We start from the raw sequence: 22,962 nt of genomic DNA, 5'->3' as shown, positions 1-22,962 counted from the left end.
CAGGACGTAAGAGAACCTCTTTGACTGCTGGACGACAGTTCTTTGTCACTACAGTTATTTGTTCGCTGGATTGGGCATTCGAGAAAGAACTCGGGACTTTAACTGAATGAAGCATTAAAAGCATAAGAACAATTTGACAAAAAAGGGTCCCACAACCTATTTGAATGGGCAAATAAAGGTTGCTCTGGATGTATCCAAATTTTGCTGTCTTTTGAGTTAGTGACCTGGGTGTGCTGCTAAGAACTTTTAGTTATTCGGTTTGGTATGGAATGTTCAGTATAATATGTACCCTTCCTTCGTTTCACGTGTAAATGAAAGTTTCATATTCAAGCTTGTTACCCTCTCTAAAAGAGGATATAGAAGAGACCTTTTTCAACTATTTTGGTGTTCTTTTAAATAGAACGGACTTATTTGGTATTATTCTATCTGATATGTACATGATGTAGGTTTTCTTCATTGTCTGGTATTTCTATTACTGGTGTTGATTTCAGTAGTATCTTGCCTCCACTATTTGCAAAAAGAGTGATAAGGGAGGGATAGCCTAGTGGTAAAGACTTTTCACCTCCAATCATTAGGTTGAGGTGAAAAGTCACCAAGGGAGAAAGCGGGGGCCATTGCTCGGCTCCTGGGTAGGGGATTTGAGATTTGGAGTTTCACTATATATCATGGAAAATGAAGTGATTGCAAAAAGACTAATCAGCTCAACCAAGTATAATTTGTTTACTTAATAGCTTTAGAAGTTTTCTTGAATTGAATCCTGAATTTCTAGAGGGGCTAAATATATAGTTTTACTTGGGTTTTCCTGCTGTATTTGGGGTATATCAATCAGATCTCCTCACTCATGAGGTCCTGCCGACCTTAAGACCGCATTGCTCTAACAAGGAATTGTAACAGAGGACTGATGTTTTGTGCTTTTTTGAGTAAATGTCCAGGCATCTACAGAAATTCCCAGAAGTTGGAGAATGTGTTCATCTCTTTCTGCCTTTGTACTGTGGTTTAACTGACTGATCACTATGGCCCTTTTTAATTAAAATTCTCCTCTCTTAAATTAGCTTTATTGTGCATTTGCCTGCAGGTGCAATCACTTAATGCTCTTTCATTGTTGGAGATGACAAAGTTGGAGCTTGAAGAATCAAAGGTGGGATGTTATCTTGTTGTCTTTCGTTGACAATCCTTTTTGTTTATCTGGGATGTTTCAAACATGATGAAACTGATTTTTGATTGCACCTTCTACTGAAACAGGATCCTTATAACTCTGAGGCTGAGAGTGCTCTTCGTGAATGCCTTTCTGCATATAAGGAGGTATGAGAACATTGACAAGTTTAGTTTTATATCGTCAGCAAGTTTCCAATTGTTATTTAGAAGTATGGGTGCTTATTTGAGTTTGTTATCATGATCTTGTGGCTTGACTTGTTATTACCTTTTCTTCTTGGTTCTTGCACCACATGAGAGCTTAGAATACACCAAATACAAAGTCCTAAGGATAGCGTAATTGAGGAACTTCTGTTTCTATCTCTGGGTATATCTTCCTTGGGGCAAGTCGGGATCTCCTTTGAATGACTACTATATTGTTAAGGTAATAGCCGGTGTGCTTTAAATGGATAAATTTACAAGTTTCTGAGACTGCTAATATATTTTATTACTCTAGAAGACAGAAAAAGGAAAGTACAAAGACTTCTGACCTGGCCAGGCTCTCCAATTGAAAATTAGATGTCACAATAGCATCTCGCGTGATTGAGGCAGCATATATCTCAATGCTTATTTGTGCAAACCATGACATGGGTTGATTTTGGGCATATAATGTTCTATTTTTTTTCTTTTTCCAAAAAGCAAAACAGAACATATATGTAGAAATTATAAAATTGTAACACTCTGTTCAAGATGGTTCCCACAAAAAAGTAGTCAAGATCTTGAAATACTCGAAAAGTGAAGTCTGAGATTTTTTTTTGAAACTGGTAATGTTGTATTCCTCAAACATTAAGGATATGCTGGAGACCTCACGAAGAACCACTAAAGGAGCAATGATAATTACAAATAACCTAAAAGATCAGCTATCTCTATTCCCCTTTACACCAAAAATAAAAGGATATACTAATACAAGTCCATTTAACTTTCTGTATGGAGTTAAATCTATCCTCAAAACATCTCTCATTCCTCTCTCCAAACTGTCCACCATATGCATGACTTATTGACAGAATATATCATTCCCAGTTACTCTACATCTAATTAAGACATTAGTAAGGGACGTGCACCTTTCTGATTTACTAGTGTACAACTATTTTTGGAATCTCGTGTCAAGTATTTCTTTACTTCTAGTGGACGTAAGATATACGAAGTATATTCTAGTAATACTTTTATTCTTTGTTGCTTGTGCAGTTTGTTACTGAGAAGTCATTGTCTGATGCTCCTGGAGTAAAAGCTGAATACCTCTTGTGCCTGAAGCATCTAGTTGACCTGATAAGCGATAACAAAACCTCAAGCGCAGATCAATCTGGGAAGGCTGGTTTAAAGGAGTTGAAAGATGAAATTAAGCGCGTAGAAGTTGAACTCTCGACAAAAGGAAGGCGTAGAAGTTAGCAGCCGGATGAAATGCCCTTTTCAGATTAGTGGAAAACCAGTCCAGAGATGAAATGTAAAGATTGATCAAAACAAGTAGCAGACATGGATATACACTATTTTATTTGTAGGGAAAAGAAAAATAAAACAGTGAAAGAAGAAAACAGAAGTTGGTGTGCTATGATTTGATTGTAAAATGCTATATTTAAATAAAATTGTACAAACAAACAGAGCTATAATACTACTAATTATTTCCTAAAGAAAATCTTATAGCATTCTTTGCAGTATTTTTAAAACATCCCCATTTTACTGGTAAAGATTTTGGTGTGATATGTGTCCTGGAGCTCCTAATTTGTTCCATTACTATATAATTTTGCACTTAATTAACTTTCAGATATCATAATTATGTTCAAATAGAAAGCAGCAAGTGCTAGATAAGTGCCTAGATCTGCCGTGGATGAAACTTTAGCATTTACTAGAGTTCATAGCATTACAAAAACATATATGAAAATATTAGTAAAATGTGAAATATTCATCTTAATATTTTTTTTCGAGGACTATGGAACAAAGGATTATCTCGGACCTAATTAAGGTATTGGTGATGATTTTTTATTCTTGCAGAACAATATAATAGAAATAAAACAGAGAACGGATCAACTATCCCTTTATTAATTCAGAATCAATACCAACCGATTAACAACTGACCATTGTAAACTAAGCTATAGAGAAATAACAAGAAATTCGATCTCGTAGAATTCAATTTCCATTAACCCATAAACAATATGAGCTCGAAGCTTCCGTTGTAACAATCTTTTACAATTTGTCTTCATTTTTTTTTTTTTTTACTTAATTGCAATTGATAAAGACCTCATTCTTCCAAAGGAAGATAACATTACGAGCAGTAACCAAATATGTTCAATCTCAATGATTTAAATAATAATTTGATACGTAATTGGAAGAGTCTACATAACAATACAAAACTTCGTTGTATTTTAAAATTCAAACAAAACTTCATTGTATTTTAAAATTCAAATTGTTTGAAAATATTTGCTAAGTTCATTTTTCTGACCGCAGATATATTCTACTATGCATCATTGGCTTGACAACAAAGGTATCACTATTCCATTTAATTTAAAAATGAAACAAATCTTTGATGGAACGTATTTAAAACTTAGGGGTGCAGTATTTGCGTGGGCACCTTGACTGTGGGACATTATATAAACATAAAAAGATTTATTTCTTGAGCAATTTACCTACTGATAATTCATTTCAGGCTAACATTATATAAAATAAAAAAAAGTTATAAATATTATTTTCTAACAAAATAAGTATCAATTCTCGTATTGAGATCGAGAATTAGGAAAAAATTATTACCGTCAAGGATTGTGGTGGATGAATAAGATCTTTTCAGCCTTAACTAACAATCTCGGATTCGAGTGATGGTTGTCGAAAAAAATCTTAATAGAGAGCGATTTTCCCATTTTAAAGGATCTTATGTGCCAAAAACTCGAACTAATTGAACCCTAATACGAATACCAAAAATCAAAGTGCGAAAAATAGCTAGAAAGTATTAACTCTCAAGCTCCAAACACTCCTCCATTCATTTTTGAAATGAAGAAAATAAAGAGTGAGTCAATGTACCAAAAATCTGTCATCATTGAGAATTTAATGACTTCAGAATATCAGAATTTTCTTGAAAGAGAGTTGCCACTGAAAATACATAACCATTTCCTAGAACCCCATAGACCATATCATTAGTTTCTCACCTAAACAAGTCATTCTAGGGCCCCAAAAATGACCCACTAAAATTAATATATTTCTTTTGGTACACTCAAATTTAATATACACATATCAATGTTACATCATAACAATGACCTCTAAAGGCTCTAGCTTCTCACTTGTGTAACGGAAATGTTGAGTTTTTGTTTTTTCATCCGGTATATAGTATCTGGGGCTCGATTAATTCAAAGTCGTCGCCTTTAACAAATAGATAAGGAATTTCGTAAATTTTTAATCCAAGTCTCATCATGCTTGTAGTCTTTTGCAAAATTTTGTCTATTTCACTTTCAAAAGTCAAAGTAGACGTTGGACGACAAGTGCACTTTTAGGTAGACTTATGTAGTTTTATTCTAAACCATTTAACATGACAAAATCTTTACGTAAACATTAATTAAGAGTTTAATTCTGTACACAGATGATATTTATATCTTTTTAACATTATAATATGTCAAATCCAATATGATAACCTAGAATAGAGTAATACATAACTTGTTATATTTGGTTTATGTTAATTTAATAGGGTAAGAGTAAATAATTATTATTGAAATTATATAGACCAACATAAAAACTATATATTTTACATCACGGGTGAATTTTAACATATGATAGCAAACTAGTTAATTGTCAGTTTTACCAAATTACAAATAATTCATCGGTAATTACTTACTTAGTGACTTAATTGTATAAATATATTTAAACCATCATTGCACGACACTCCTAATATAAATAATACATAATAGTAACAAGAAGCTGAAAACAGCCAACTGCTTCCTCATACATACAAAAGTGTGAAATTTTTAGTACTCCGAATCCAAGAAAAAAAAACTCTTTCTTCTTCTTCTTTCAAGAAAACATGTCATCTTCATCTCCATATTCCTTCATAAGAAAACCATCAAAAGCTAGTACTAGTATTGATGATTTAGCTCTGGTTAAAGCAGCAGCATGGGCTAATTGGTGTGAAGAATTTGATCTTTCAAGTAATAAAAAGGCTCAAGAACCATCATCAAGGTACAAGTTCCAAGTTATTAGTAAGGAAGTTCCAGAATTGTCACAATATTCATCATCATCATCATCATCTTCACCTAAGGTTTTTTTTCCAATTGTACAATTAAGTAGTAGTAGTAATAACATTTCCCTTCTTGATAAGTATGAGATTGAAAGAATCTCAAGTCAACTAGATCAATACATAGAAACTAGTCAAGCTAATCATCATGAGAATATTGAGAAAAAGATTGAGAAAAAAATCAAGATTTTTAAAGGGTTGTTTAGATATAGGATGATGATGAATATGTGTGGTTCAACTTCACATCATGATGTGGTAGAGAGAAGAGTTTTCAGCAATCCACAGTCACCGGAAAAGTACTTTTCACGGGCACCGGTGGTGAAATTTGTTTCCTGCCGGCCAAATTTGAAGTTGGTTCAGAGTACATAGGTTCATGGCGGGATAGTGGCAGATTTAGAATTTTAATTTGATATGTTCGACTTTTAAGGTTCTTAGCATTGAACTCGAAGTATCTTTGAAATTATGAGTTCGACTCTAATAATATTTGCTGAATTTTTTTGAGTTTTTACATATAATTATGTTCAGCGTCCAAATTATTGAATTCGGATGAATTTGTTGACGAACGGTTAGATTAACATGTCGGTTTGTTAACTTTTTTGGTTTAATCATCCGCTATTCGAAATTTACTGTCTCGACTGATTTGAATTCGCGGTGTGTATTTTTACTAAAGAGGAAAATGCGTCTTAACATTTTTTCATGCTGCGAACCCGAAATCTCTTTATTAAAGCCATGCATCCTAGCTACTTCGATATTGGCAAAGATGTGGAATACTTTGATATATTTAAGTTACATGTAGTCTTTTCTTGAATATCATTCAGAAATTAAATTTTGACTACATTCTAATTAAAGTTGGTGATAATGCTTGGAGAATAAAATTAAATGGTTCTATTCGTTTGCTCCAAATATTCCATGTGAGTGGCTCTTTGATCATCAGATATTCATTATTTATATGGTGCTTCTATAAAATTTGGATTCGTTCCTAAAAATTTCAAATTAAGGTAAAACTCACTCTAACAAATGAAAGACAACATCATACTCAAGGCTCAAACTCAAACCTTTATTGATGAATGACAGAATTTAATTCAGTTTCCATTTATTGCAATATATATAACATATGACAAGTTGCTATTTTAATACTTGAATTTGAATAATAATATCGTCTGCATCTATCTAACCATAATAAATGCTTTCATATATGTGGGGTTTGATATGTCAATTATTTAAAACAGTGGAGTCAAAGTGCTTATAAACAAGGACCATACACAACTATCATTAATGGTTGCAGTAAGATGAATATAACCCTTTCATTTTAATAAAAAGGTCTCGGGGCAACTACTAAATATGAAAAAGATATTGTTAGAGAGCGCTTTCCCGTTAATAAATTTTACGCGACGCAAATTCAAATGTGTCTCGGAGCCCTAATAAAAGTATTGTTGGGGGGCAAGGTAGGTCCTTGCGAGTTTGTCTTCCCACCATATTACTATTACAACTGGAAATACTTCTAGTAAAAGTAGCTTTTAGAATGTCTATTAAAAAAACTTTTGAAATAAATATTGGAGGAGCTACCAAAATTCTAGCTTTGTCAAAATCCTATATCTGTTAAGAATAACTATCTTAACCGAATGTATTACGATATCTTTTGCCTCTTAAACAATATATAGAATCAAATTCAGCCTAAAAGATGTCTCTTCTTTTGCAAAATCACAATTTTGTTCGAATATCCAAATTTTGCAGAAGTTGAATTTCGTTTGGTTTTGCAAAAATTCAAAAGAAATTGCCATAAACTTACCCAATAAAATAGTGGAAACATAATTTTTTTTTTTTTAAAGACATGGATTACTCTATTAACGGCACCAAGTTTATGTTTCCTCCCTAACGCATGTAGGAGCAGTTAAGGTATATGACAAAAAGGATTCAAACTACTCCATCAACTGTACGAAAATTATCAACTCTCAAAACAATATGATAGTCAAATGAAAAGAAAAAAGAAAAAAAGAAGAAGCTTAAACTCGTACTCTCCCAAAATTTGAAGTAAAAAGGAAAAGCAATACAGAGAAACACGAAATCTAATACCGAGCAAGCATGAAGAATTAAGCTACCATTATTTCATATCAATTAAATAAGACTAAGGCAAAAAATGATTATATCTCAATAAAATGAATAACAATTGAATAAAGTAAAACTAATAGATAAATAATCAGTAAAAAAGGAACTTCTTTCCTTTTGGATCTGGCTACCAAGGTCGAGAAAAGTTAGATAGTATGATAATTAATGGAGTATCGAACTACGAAATAAAAATGCCCAAATAACCATGGAACCAATCTACTTTAATAAAAAATCACTTAACGAAAGAGTTGATTTCTCGAATGGTCACTCAATTAATAATTTTTTTTCAGAAAGTTATTTTCTTTGTAAAAAAAAAACATTGAAATAAAAAAGAAAGGTGACTTTATGAGATAAAGACTATTAGTTGAGTGATGAGAAATCAACCCGCTAATAAGACGTACAACCAACAAATTAATCCGATCAAATTGAGAATACTATTCATATACCAAAGTTAGATTATCAAGTAAAATGTTTAAGTGCACTTAATTATCCGCAATTTTGCCAAAAATTCTACCTGACTAATGAGCACTTTCTCCCCATAAATCTGCTTGACAAGTGACAACATAAATAAACTAATCTAAAAGTTCCACATATCCCTGAACATGGAAAAGAGGATCAAACAAAGTACATTAAAGAAATGTTTTGTTCATCTTCTATTAAATGTAGGGTAAAATAAGCATGATTGGATTAAAAGATTTTGAACCTGTCCTGTAGCTCCTCTGTCTCCCAAGGTAAAATTCATGAAAAGTGGAAACGGTTGTTATCCACTAAGAAGGGCCGGTAATTACTTTAAATTTTGAGGTGTTGGAAAAAATTAAATGGAAAAGTGGAGTATTATTATTGAGTCATTTAATGTTGTTACAAAGATACATAAAGACTAGTAAAAAACAATTTTTTGTTAAGAGAAAATGCAGAAAAAAAAATGCTAATGGAGGTCATAGAGAGGTGTCACATAAGATTGTCTATGCTTAGTTTTATTATATATACTAGTTTTTACGCCCCCTCTCTCAATCGGTGGCGGATCCAGGATTTTCATTATGGGTGTTCGGAAAAAAAAAAGCTAAATATAATTTATTCAGCGTGTTCAAAAGTTAATATATGCACATAAACACAAAAAATTTACCTTATATATACACTGTAATTTTTTGCCACTCTCTCAATGAGTAAAAAATTATTAAAGAATCATATACATATTATATTAAGTTATTAAATAAAAATGCAAGATAGCTAACTCAATGAAGAAAAAGACGGCCAATCGATCATTAGTCAATATATTCAACTTTTATGTTACATTAGTTAATTTAATTTCATAAGTTAATACTTCGGATTTTCATTTCGGCCAGAACTCATGGCCCTTAACATATAAGCGGGTAACTAATAATCTAAAAGTTTCAGACGAACACATAATCAGAATGCTATGAAAACCATAATTCGAATCATATTAGCACTTTCGACTCAATAGGTGTATCTACAATAAACTTGTATTAATTTGAAGTAACATAATCTACGAACTGAATATTCACTACTTGAAATTTGCGTATAATTATTGCTTGAAAAAAAACCCCGAAGAAAGTAAAAAAATATGTGACAAACTTATGCAAACATAGTGATTCAATAGTTATACTTCCGATCTCAAGATTATCAAGTGTCCTTACTGGAAATACAGAGGACTCGACAACCAAGGGTGGCATTTGAAATCTAATTCGGAAGGTTATATATAGCCACCAATGGATCAATTTGTTAAGCCTTCCAAAAGTTTGAAAAGTATAATTCACGATCCTACCAAAAGTTTGAAAATTTTCAAGGACAATATAACTGGTTTTTTTCTATGTTAAGGTGTTTCGTACTTTTAATATATTATATGGTGCATTGCACGTGTAAGCTGTGTTTATTAATGAAATAATTTAATTGACAAAATCAATGTAATTATTGACGTAATATGCGACTTCAAAATTATTGCAATTTTTCATGAGGGATCCAATGATACATACAATTTTTTTAAATAAGTCAACCCCAAATTGATAATATGTATGAGACATTATAATAAAGATCACAAAGGACAATCTTTCAATTTGCAATTATCATCAAGAAAACAATTACATTAATTCCAGAACAAACTAAAGATTAGAAGGCTTACCTCAGATGATCACAAGCATATTTACCCCGTCAATTGTCATACTATCAAGAGTTCATGTCAAAATAATGTGGAAAATTGGCTTAAACTATTCATGGCTAAGGAATAAAATAAAGGTTAGAAAGTTTATCTAGGATAAACTAAAGGTTAGAAAGTTTATCTAGGATGATCACAAGCATGTTTACCCTTGTCAATCGTCATACTATCAAGAGTTCATGTCGAAATAATATGAAAAATCGTCTTACTATCAAAAGTTCATGTCAAAAATTAAGAATAACTATGTAAAATAAGAATTCACGACCAAATGGTTGCAACATACATTTATTTGAAAAAATCAATGTAATTATTGACGTAATATGCGACTTCAATATTATTGTAATTTTCATGTAACTTCAAGAACAAATTAAAGGTTAGAAAGTTTACCTCAAATGATCAATAATGTGGAAAATTGTCATACTATCAAGACTTCGTGTCAAAAATTTATAATAACTATGTATCATAAAATTGAGGGCCAAATAGCAACATGCATTTAATTGAAAAAATCAACTGATTTTCTGTGAGGAAATTCAACGATCCAAATAATCTGTATAAATTTTTTAAATAATTCAATTTTAATTTGATAATATATATGAGACATTGTAAATAGATATCACAACAAACAAGCTTTCAATTTGCAATTATCATTAAAATACATTGAACATTTATTATCACATAATTTCAAGAACAAATTAAAGGTTTAGAAAATTTACATAAAATGATCATAAACATGTTTACCCCGTCAATGTTATATCGATTATTGAATCCTAAATTTATAATTTTTCCTTTATAGCCTGCTATCCAGTTATGGTAAAAGGGTCATAAACCCTAAAAAAAATTATAAACCTATATAAAGAAACGACATAATATAAGTAATTAATATTAATTGGTATAAGAGAATCCTAAATCTAAATAAGGAAAACGTGTCATAAGAATCCTAAACCTAAATATTAGTAATGAAAGAATATAGGGGAGAACAAATTACCGTGGCAAAGATTTTGTGGTTTAATTAGTTGCTGATTAATCGGTGTTGTCGTTTTCCCTTTTTTGTCTAATGATTTAAATTAGGTGAATTTCAGAGGATTATTTTGAAAGGAAATTTGTAAAATATAATAGAATCCGTTTCCATTTATGGTAACTGTTGCGTGGTCCATATGGACTTAGCCGTGAAATCAATTCCATGAAGGAATTTTATCGGTGAAATATTACAAATATAATTAAATAATAATTTGAGCTAAATAGTATATGACAATTTTGTCTATAGTAAAGTCTTTTAATGAAGGGTAAAAAGTTCAATCAACATTTCTAAAAGCTTCGTGCTATAAATATAATATATATTTACTTCCTTTTTTGCTAGGAATATTCCAGAATATTAGTTTCCTTCTAAATCTAGGTGTTATAATATTTAGTGTCCTTCTAGCTAGTATGAAATAATATATTTCCTTTTTATTTTGTTCTCTTTAATCTCTATAAATAGATGATATAATATTTTATTGTTTCAATACAAGAATCAATACAAATAACTATAGTTTATTCTTTCTTCAATTTTCTCTCCAGTTTTTTTTTTTTCATTCCATAACAACTACCTCAATCATCACAATGGAATTACGTCCATTAGACATCAAAATCATCTCTGCGGAGAACATCAAGAATGTCAACACTTTCTCAAAAATGGATGTTTATGCAGAAGTCTCCATCCCCAGCTACTATACCATAGCCGCCCATAAGCAAAAAACCTTCATCGACAAGAACAGTGGCACAAACCCCAAGTGGAATCACTCAATGAAATTCACTCTTGATGAATCTTCCCTTACAAAACCAGGGCTTTACGTAATCATTTGTCTCAAATCTGAACGCACTTTAGGTGACAGAGAAATTGATGAAGTCTCTGGTCCTATTAATGACCTGTTTAATCAGTCCACTTCTGATGGCACAACTGAGAGGTTCGTTGAGTATCCAGTTATAACAGAAAGCGGAAAACCAAAGGGTACTTTAAAATTCTCTTACGAGTTTGGAGAAAAATTTACAGCACCTGAGCAAAAAAGAGATGTATATCATGAGCCTGTCACAGCTTATCCTGCACCAATGCATGGTAATTCATATCCTGGAGTGGCTTATAATGAGCAACATCCAGGATACGGATATCCCCCAGCTCATCAAGCTGGGTATCCACCAGCTGGATACCCACCGCAAGCTGGTGCACCGGGTTATGGATATCCGCCACAACAACCAGGGTACGGGTATCCACCCGTACAGCCTGGATATCCACCAGTGCAACCGCCTAAGAGGAATAACAATTTTGGAGGAATGGGTTTGCTTAACGGTTTGTTGATCGGTGATATGGTTTTGGATGTTGGAGAGATATGCTCATGGTGATGGGTACGAGGATGCTATGGATGAGATGGGTGGTGGCTTTGATTTTTAGATTAATTTTCGAAGTTCGTAAATTTTCTATGTTTTTTAATCTTTAGAGATAAAATAAGCTTGGGAACTTCGGTAGATTTTGGAGATTTTTTTATGTTCAGATCTTGGTATTGCAGAGTCGCTGGTTACTTCTTGCTTGGATGTTCTAACTTCAATATACTTTTACTTCCTAAGCCTCCTTGTTTTATTTTAATTTAATTTAATTCAATTCTCGTGGAGCGATTTTTCATACAAGAGTTTGACCTTACAACTATCAGGTTGCTATTTTGATTTATTGAATTGCGCTTTGATGTTTCCGTGTGACGTATAGGTTGCCGTGGAAGCAGTCTGCTAACACGGCCCTTCTCGAACCCTGCTAACGGCGGGATACTTTGTGCATCGGGTTACCCCTCTCTCTCGCTTTGATGTTTCCAAAACAACATGCCAACAGAATCTGATTTACTCCATGAGTCTCCATCTCAGGTAATGGTGCAAGTGTATATTTAGTTTATTGGACATATTGATCTAAGAATTAGGCATAGGCATAGCCCTTGAAGACTAAATAAATGAACACCCCTTATACGTAAACTACTTGCATATAACCACTGGAGACATATATCTAACTTTAACTGAGTCTGCAGACACGTGAATGTTTCTACTACTATATAGGAACGTGGGTTAAGCCCTAAGATCCACATGTCTGTTTCATGACATTTATTCATTTTTTTAGGGTGTTTTAGGCTTTTAACTACACTAGTTCTCGACACGTGCGTTGCATGTATATCCCTGATTATTTAGTAGTAAATAATAACATAAAATTATTAAAGCACATATTGAGTAACAAAATATAAACTAAAGAATATAAAGAACATGTTTCAAATAATCATTTTATACTGAGAATGATATTAGTATCGAGGAAATAGGATCTCTTGGCCTTTTACAATTTGAATAGGAGAAAATGACTTTTTCAGATTTCAACTAATGAAGCAAAATATACAACAAAGTTGAAGCTTAAATTGCTGTGGAAGAATGATTTCTGCTGTTACCACATGATCACCCTAAAAAGTTAGATACTCACTTCTAAAAAACCTTTTTGTAGACTATGTTGCTCGGACTTTCCAAAGACATTGTCGCACCATATTGGATCCTCCAAAACTGCAATACTTTTAATAATCCGACACACGTTGGTCAATACTTTTAAAGAGTCCGAGCAATTTAATTCATTTTAGTGGAACAATATTTACACACACCCAAATCTACAAGATACAACAAGAATTACCTAAAGGAAAAGGAAAACTCAAGTTAATTCATTGATCAAGTACAATTTTTGACCATCAACAATCATATCTACATCAAGAATTTTACCAGCAGCTTCTGATAATTTACAAGAACCTAATGGGAAATCGAGTTGTTCTGACACTGTTGTAATGAGCTCCTCAATCGTCTGAGGTAACCACAGGACAACACCATGCTTTCTCACATCTTTGGACTCCCATGGATGGAAAGGAAACACAGTACATTTCCTCGGACGCAGTTTTTCTGTTATTACACAGAGTTTTACGTGTTAGGGACATTAAAACTGCTATACTGAGTAGACCATTATTACATTGAGAATTGTTAGAAGTATATAATTTATGAATGTGAAGGAATTTATGAGGTTTACGGTTGAATGCTCAGATTAAGTCCTTCAAAGAAGAGTTTACAGTTATCTTGCGAGATGACAGGGTCGTTCAAGCAATACCTGAGATCTCATGTGGAACATCAGGGAACTCAGATAATTGAGCAGATTTTGCTTCTTCCAGAGGACTGATCATTTGCTTGTTTCCACTTACTCTAGCTTCATCAACTGGAGTATTTCCCCATCTGAAACATGACAAAGATTCAACAAATATTTAGTAGACGTGCACGATACTGCTCGCACAATGTTGAATTTCAAAACAAGAGCTACCATGATGTTTAAACAATAACAACAATGCAGTCTCAAACAAGTTGAGGTTGGCTACATGAATCCTCACATACTGACCATGTTTCTCCGTTTAAGCTCAACTGGCATCATCATTAGGTACCAATGTTTCATGCACTTCAATAAGCCCGTAAATGAAAAATGAGGGAAAGAAACTAAACCAAGCCCGAGGTGAAATCAATTTTCCTAAGTCATATGAACCATGATTAGATGGTCTTGCAGACTTGCACAAAACAAGGCACTTAAGCTTGAATTCCGATTGACTAACTACTATCCAACCAAGGTCATCCATGATACTCCCTCTGTCCCAATTATGTGAAGGGGTTCGCAGTACGAGGATCAAAAACACTGAATTTTGACTATGAACTCGGGTACAGATTCTTCAAAATTTTGTAAAAAAGTTACATATTTGGAAACTACACGAAAACCTCATGAAAAAAATTGTGCTCGCAAAAGGTGGCATGCTCTAATATAGGATTGTGTACTCTTCCAGGGAAATTAAATCAATAAGATAGCAATAAAGATTAAAATGGTACCTGTCTTTTGAGAAAACAGAAGCACCAGCTCCCAAAAGAAACTTTGCCATTGGATATTGCCCTTGAGAAGCAGCTACATGAAGTGCCATTCGCTGATCATAGTCTTTGGTGTTCGGATCAACACCATTGGACAATAGCTTTCGCAACAAATCTGAATCCCCTTTTGCTATTACCATACACAAGAAGCTACCAGCATTTTCAATGTTCAATAAGGCCCCTTCCTTAACAAGTAATGAAGCAACGCGATCATGTCCACCCTTTATTGCTTCAAGCAGGGGGAGTGTTGCCAAATTTATCTATATGGTAAATAATAACATTAATTATTTGCACGAACAAAGGATAATTGCAGGTGAAGCAGACGCATTTGAGAAATTTACCTGGATCATTGATATCAACACCTTCTCGGATAAGATAAAGAGTTATGTCTTCACAGCCTCTTGATGCTGCAAGATGATGTTAAACAACAAACATTGATTAGGAGAAATTTGCAGTCTTCGAACTTCAGTATTCTTTTAGAATCATCTGTTTTGTATATGTTTCATTTAAATAAACTCATACCAGAGGGGATCTTCCATCATAATCTTTCTTGTTCGGATCAGCTCCAGCTCGAATTAGACTCTTCAGCTGGTGCAAATCACCATGATACGCTGCACTATTTACTTTCAGAGCAAGCTCTGCCTCATGCTTTCCGATATGGAGTGCAATATCCTGACTCTAGTTGCTTCACACGGAGATTAGATTCTTTTCCCTGTCATTTAATACTATTTAGACTCATCGAATCCACAATCCATAACTAGTGCAAAAGAAATTCATTTCTGAAAGTCCTTGCTATTTTCTTATGCTACTCATACTAAGATGGGAAAAACGAGTAGATGGCATGGGAGGGGATGAACTGAAAATTCACTCGATGCTTTTTATGAATGTCAACTGAGTATTGTACTATAGTAAGTAAATTGGACCTCTTATTGATGAAGTAAACTAGATAGTTATATGAGTGAAAGAAAACGGCTTCTAACTTTGAAGTAAAAAAGTTGAGTCTCATTTCCCTTGCCTGTAGTAAATTGCTGACGATTCTTCTTCCATCATGAAAATTAATCTCTAAGATATTGGAAAATGACTGCTTATCGATACGTAAGAGCCTGCGTAGTTCACAAACACCAACTGTATATAGCTGAGGAATGTTGCAAACGATGGAAATGTCTCCGAATGAGCTGTTAGGCTCAAGAAGTGACACTGTCTCTTCTGATCTGTCCTTCGCTATACCAGTCTCCTCCTGGATTTGAAAAAAAATATACAATGAGTGTTGCCTTATTAGGAAAACATAAAGATCCGAGCAGGTGTAATTGATTGTAGAAGATCATACCAGGACACCATGACAGACAAAATAAAGCTGGTCTACTACATTCCCTTGTTCCATTATCACTTCTCCAGGGAGGAAAAATTCTTCGTTTACTCGAGTTACCTGCAAAAGTTCACAGTATCCAAAATCAGTAATATGCGCTTAGCCAGTTCTCTTCAAAAGCAAACAGAAAGCTGTGAAGAAGCATTGCATTTCGAAGGGCATATTTACTACGAATGTCCAGCGAATAAATAATCCCAAAAGAAATTACTTACAACTTGACTTATGAATTCCAAGGAACATCCCTTAAAAAGAGGAACATTTTCTATGTAAGATTGATATAAATTCTGGGAGATCTGCAAAAAAGTTGGATGCATTTGTTCGGGAATCATTAATTGACTTTAATATGCATAGGTAGTAAAAGGAAAATATCACCATAAAAGATGCAACACTAAAGATTCTTACAAGTGGAGAAGAAACCGGTTCATGTTTTTTTTTTTTTTCCAAAACTAAAGAATAGTGAAATGACGAACACAGAAAAAAGAAATAAGCAACAGAAGAACTAAATATAACATAGTAATTCCCAGATACCCTCAAGCTTATTCATTAAGAAGTGAATTGCACATTTTCTTATATCAAATATTTTTCTTTCATATATTTACCTTGGTGCGGATTGAGATTGGAATGTCTTGGAGAACAGCTGCATATTTGTAAGAGCTTTCATATTGTAATCACAAGTGACCTTTTATTTGACTACGGATGTCCCTTCCGAGTCTATTTCTGTTCATATATTTCAATAGGTCTGTCATTTTATCCCTGTATCGTTCAGTTTTTGATCCTTTCACAATTAGAGCTGTCATGTTACCGATCAAATAAGCACTTAGAATCATATCAAAAGAGACGTAAATCATGACAAATATCATTTCCCTCAAATTGACTGCATGTATATCTCCATAACCTGTAAAATATTAATATTTCTCAAACTATTAGTAAGATGAAATTGCTACAGAAAGTCTATAAAAAATTGAAAAGATTATGAAGGGGACCTTAAAGACGAGCACTTGAAATGAAAGGGGAATAAACTTAGCAACAGTTGGTCGCAATGGCAAAATAAATTGAAGTAACGTATCGAGTCCAAAGATCAATATCTCTAAAGTTTGAATAACTGTAATATCCCAATTTCAAACTACCAATCCATGTGTAACCTTCGTGCTGTTCAGACAGCGCAGTCGCCAAATAGTAGAAGGTGCAGGCTGCTGTATGCGTGCAGTATAGTTCTACAGTGATAAGTTTAACAATCCTCGTGAAAAGGTAATTGGTCCGAATATCTTTCTCCATCTTCTGGAAAAAGTAAGTAATTCTGTGTGCCCTGCTCAACCGAATCCATAAGAGGTATCTCACTACCTCTTTGTTGCCAACAGCCTGATTAATTCAAATTGCTCAGATTGGTTAAAAGAGCTAAGAAGTATGTACAAAACCACTGCAAATTCAAAAAGAGGCAGAAATGGACAGAACAACTGTTAATTCAACATGCTTCGACCATAGTACTTTCATTTTCTTAAGGAATCTTGGTGGGAAACCACATATTACTCCATCAGTAGCAATTTAGGTGATACTCTTTCCTTTTTAGTCTGTCTCGAAAAGAATGAGACTTCTTTCTATATTCAAAAGCAATTCAACTTTAAACTTCACATTTTGCTCTTAATGAGATGATTTTTAACTGGCTATGTCATGTTTTAGACTACAAGTTTTAAAAATCCTGAATGCTTGTAAGAAGCTCAAATTAAGTTAAAGACTGAATGCTTTCTAAATCAGTCAAAAATCAGAAACACAATGATCATGCAACAAATTAAAGCAGCTTTGTAAAGAGGGAGCTATTGTAAGAACACAACTCCCTCCGTATGTATGTGACATTCTTTCCTTTTTGGGATCTTCCTAAATGTTTGACGTCATTCCACTAACAAGATTATTCTATACAGTTTAAACATTCATCAATCAAAATTTGTTTAGTCATTCAAATTTATTAACATCTCAACCATTACATTTATATTTTCTTTCACTACCACTAAAATAATACGCCAAAAAAGGTCGGCACCTTAAACTCCATATCAAGTCAAAAACTGTCATAAGAAATGAACGAGGTACCTTATAAATCACATCCCTGGGCATGCAACTGAGAAAATCCATAATGAAATGAGATTTTAAGTACCTGAAATTAAACCAAAGAAATTTCACCTAAACAACAAAAGCAATGATAATCTTTTTGTTGCAAATTGATTAGTGGGAGGGAAGGAAAATTAAGGAGACTGACCGAAGAGCGATAGGGGTTCGTTTGTACACCATCTTGTAAGTCTGACTATCTCTATATGAAACAAAGAATTGGAGGACTATATCCACAAGAAATACTATTTGACCACAAATGTCTAAGAGAAATAGTTTCCTTGGTAATCCATTGAAGAAGGCAAACTCCATTGGTGTGAAAAATGATGAATATATTGACCATATAAGGATAAAATTTTCCCACATCCTGTACCACCTGTAGCGTGTATAAAGAAAACCGACGAACCACCCAAATCGAAAATCCGAATCAAACCAAAAAAAAATACGACCAGTGATTTGGTTTGATTTGGTTTTAATTAAAAAAAAATCAAATGGAACCGAACCAATCCGACATTACATATATAAAGTTTAATAAATATTTTATACATAAAAAAATCTATTTATAATGTTATTTATAAATATTTCTTAAACTTTTTCATAGTTTTTTGTCTTTTAACATATTAAATCAAGCTTGGATTTAGAATTTTGAACGGTCAATAAGTTTTATAGCCCATAAATGTTAGTAACTCAAATAAAACCCAACAAAAAATTAAATCAATACTAATGGTAACAAAAGAAATTCAATTCTAACATTAGAAATGATAATAATTTTGGATATCTATTATTTAGTTTTAAGGTTTAGATAGTGAAAATATATAATTTAATTTTATTTTTTTCTTTAATATTTAGCCATGTAATTAGTAAGTATTAGCCTTATTTATTTTAACATGACTTAGTACTTTTAGATTATGATTAATTTCTATATGCCTTATAAATTAGCAGGATTTATTATAACATGACTTAGTACTTTTAGATTATGATCATTTTATTTTATGCGATTTCATTTTATTTTTTTTGTAGAATATTTTTAGGATAATGTCATCTCTCATCTCACATTTTGTGTTATTTTTTTAAAACGTATCTTAATTAGATAGTCATATCTTACTATGACTAAAGAAATATTTGAAGTACAAGTTATATGTTTAGTATGAAGAAAAACCCGAGCAATCCGAAAAAACCGAGAAAACCCGAACTTAAAAAATCCGAATTTTGTTGGTTTGATTTGGTTTATAAATTTAAAAACCCGATGCAATTAGTTTGGTTTGATATTTGAAAAATTCGAATCAATCCGATCCATGTACACGCCATACCACGTGCATTGAGATTTGTTTGTTCATTTCCCCAAAACAATCTTGAACGTGCATAGAGTTTAAAACACGCGAAGCTTGTTATGAAAAGGCGCGCAATATAATGGAATTAATAGTAATAAAGTGCATGTCACTGTACTAATGTGCCCAATAGGTAACAAAAGTTTTGTCCAACGGATTTTATTAAGTGGAGATCATTTCTTAAAGATCTTTATAAGCGGAGTACCTTATTTCTTAGATCATAATGGTATAAAATAAAAATGGACGAAAAAAAATCTTCATGTTATAAAACTATATAATTGGAAATAAATAAGAGAAGCAAACTAATAACTTTGTAAAAAAGAGGGAGAGATTGTATTTCACTTCTTGTTGATGTCTCAAATTGAGAACTTAACCATCCATTTATAGAAATGGTAAATCTCTTGATGAAGTCATCAATGACAACACCAAGAATTAAAATCAAACTTATGTTGCTTCATTTTCTTCATTTCATACATGCCACCAAATGTACATGTACCTATTCTTATTTAGGGCATGTGAAAAACCTAAGTTATATGGACATTCATATATATTTATTTTACAACACTTCATTTGTTATGGTTTTGATTTTTGCTCAAATTTGTAAGAGACTCCAATTAATTTGTATTTTCAAAAGTAAGAAAAAAAGTACACCTTAAATAAAACTAAGAGCCCCTAAATCCGTTTTCAAAAATGGAAATTCTGCCTCCAGCATGTGACTAGTGCCAAAAGAAAATTGATGATTAATGTACTTAGGCATTATCGCGTTTTCATTTTTATTCTCTCTCTCTCTCTTTTTTCCTTTACAGTTTCGATCATATCCAATGTCATTAGTCGTTAATGGCGAATCTAGGATTTTTACTGAGGAAATTCGAAAAATAAAAATGTAATGACTAGGATTTGAACTTGAAACCTCAAGGTGTATATTGAATACCTAAACCACTTAATCAACCTCTTATCTTGTGTTCAAGGTATTCAAAAATTATATATGTGCATAAAAAATAAAAAATAAACAGTATCTTATATATACGGTGTAATTTTTTATCAAGGATATTCGGATGAACACCCTCGGTGGGCCCTAGATCCGCCCTTGTCATTGCACCGCAAGTAGCATGCAGATAATATTCTTAAAGATAGTGATTTTTAGGTCAATTTATTTAATCGATTATTTGTTAACTCTTACAAGCACAAATTAACTCTATTCATCAAAGTTTCGACATATGAAAGAAAAATTACCTACTATATTCTTAGATACTGGCTATATGCATGTCGAATAATTACTAGGCCAACTTTGTTAGTACTATACTAGCTATCTCTTCAATAATTACTAATTAAGATCCACTTAAAATCACTTTTTCATCGCGCGGTACAACCACAACATTAATATATAAGGGATATAATTGATATCATTATAAATTTACTCGAGATAGAATAGATTAAATTTTTTATGTATATGCATATAATAATTAATATTATATCAAATAAAAGTTATCATATCTTTTATTAGAAGTAGACTTAGGTGAACTGGGTTTTCATCCGCAGATCTTTTAAGAATAGATAAATGAAAAAGTATTTCGTATAAGTAAATTTTATAAACATTTGCTTACTTAAAAGGGAAAAGGGCCAAATATACCCCTAAATTTTGTAAAAATATCTAGATATACCATTCGTTTAAAGTTTGGCTCATTTACGCCCCTGCCGTCCAACTTTTAGCACATATATACCCTTGTGGCTGTTAGTTGCATTGGTGGATTTTTCCAACCCTTAAATTTTTTTTTTATAAATCCGAAATTTCCACATGGAATTTTATTTTCCACATGACATTTAAATTTTAAAACCCCTCCCATTTATGATTTAACAACCCCCCCCCCCACCCCGGCCCGCCGCTCCTCTTTCTTCCAGTACCCATCCACAAATAACCCGACCAACCCATCGTCCTTGTTCTTGTTTTTTTTTTTTTTTTCCTCCTTATCAAAATGTTCCTTTCTTCCAAGGCGTAACTGCCTAGTAAAAAATTAATAAGAGCTCTAGACTATGGTGGGAAAGATCAAGCAGCTAGTATCCCCTTCTTGTTCTTCGGCCTTGAGGGATTTGATTATTTGAGATTCTAATTTATTTTCTTGAGTTTCTTTTTTGGTCTCTTGTGGAGATGAATCCACTGTGTTGCGTTGCACCGGTGTCGATCAATCGTGATAATCGGAGAAGAAAATGGATGACTTCGTTTTATTAATTTTGACGGTGTCAATGGAGGTTTCAGGTCGTGATGGAGAATAGGCCGTCAATGGTTGTTGTTTATGGCTGAAACTTGTTGGCCGGTGATGTGGTGAAGGAGCGGAAAAACAGTGGTTCACCCGGCGATGTCGGGTTATTTGTGGATGGGTTATTGGAAGAAGGAGCGGGAGTGGGGGCGGGGATTTAAAAATTTAAATGTCGTGTGGAAAATAAAATGCCAATGTGGCAATTTCAGATTTTAAAAAATATAAATAATAAGGGTTGGGAAAATCCAGCAATGCAACTAACGGCCACAAGGGTATATATGTGCTAAAAGTTGGACGGCAGGGGCATATATGAGCCAAACTTTAAACGGAGGGTATATCTAGACATTTTCACAAAGTTCAGGGGTATATTTGACTTTTTTTCCTACTTAAAAACTATTTTAGACTTCAGATCTAGACGGATCAACTTTAACATTTTGGTGTAATTTATTTCTGACACTTACTTTTATATTTCTCTATTTTTCATTCTAAACTAATAACAACAATAAAAGAAGAATGAAAGGAAAAAAAATCAAAACCGAATAAATATAATCCAAATTCACTAAATTAAATCGTAAGAATCTCTTCTATATTTATTACTATCCTTTTCCTTCTTTTTTTTTTTATCTGTTTTTCATTTTTCCTTCTTAATTCTCCACATGCTCGTTTTTTAGAAAAATGTCAAATTCTTTTATGTGAAAGTGCTACCGTTATAAATTTACTCGAGATAAAATAGAATAAATTTCTTACGCATATGCATACAATATTATAGCTTATTTCAGCAAAATATACGTACTATCAAATTAAAAGGCCTAAGTGTAAATAAAATGATTTTAGTTGTTCAAAGAGTGACAGTTTTTCGAAAAAAGAATTACCGTAAATTAAGGGGTAGAAATAAGTAGATTTTACCTCCTTTCATTTCTACAACTCCACATTTTGTCTTCCTTCTCTGTTATTTTCTTTGCTGACTCCTATCTTTGCATATTTAGAAAATGATTAAGAAAAGCAAAGATAGGGAATCGGATATCTTAAAGATAAAATTCTTCTTCAGCTTTTGTACATAAATTACTGCAAAAGAATACAACAGATTAGGAATTTCCTTTGTAACTTTTTTGTGATTACAACATTACATCAAGAACCTCAAGAACTACCTTGTCTCTTCCGCCTTTCAACAATTTTTTACTCCTGCAGTTGATTTTTCGCAAGATAACGAAGCTCCTTGAGGTCTTCATCCTAAAAACGGACAAAAATAAGAAAAAAAGAATTGGTACATGATATTAATTTCGATAAAGGGTAGAAGAAATCGA

General features: G+C 32.7%; 1 protein-coding gene and 1 pseudogene across 1 annotated transcript; one reads left to right on the top strand and one right to left on the bottom strand.

The window, feature by feature from the left end:
* The first annotated feature begins 11,273 nt into the window (after positions 1-11,273).
* LOC132613966 (protein SRC2-like) lies at positions 11,274-12,239 on the top strand. The gene has a single exon (XM_060328287.1). The coding sequence runs from the start codon at positions 11,274-11,276 to the stop codon at positions 12,048-12,050; it is 777 nt and encodes a 258-aa protein (XP_060184270.1). The 3' UTR covers positions 12,051-12,239.
* Positions 12,240-12,997: 758 nt separating this feature from the next.
* LOC132615283 (potassium channel SKOR-like) lies at positions 12,998-22,887 on the bottom strand (annotated as a pseudogene).
* Between the last annotated feature and the right edge of the window lie 75 nt (positions 22,888-22,962).

Source organism: Lycium barbarum, chromosome 10 (genome assembly GCF_019175385.1).
Source record: "Lycium barbarum isolate Lr01 chromosome 10, ASM1917538v2, whole genome shotgun sequence".
In the NCBI taxonomy this organism is placed as follows: domain Eukaryota; kingdom Viridiplantae; phylum Streptophyta; class Magnoliopsida; order Solanales; family Solanaceae; genus Lycium; species Lycium barbarum.
This window is presented reverse-complemented; position numbering and strand designations above follow the sequence as displayed.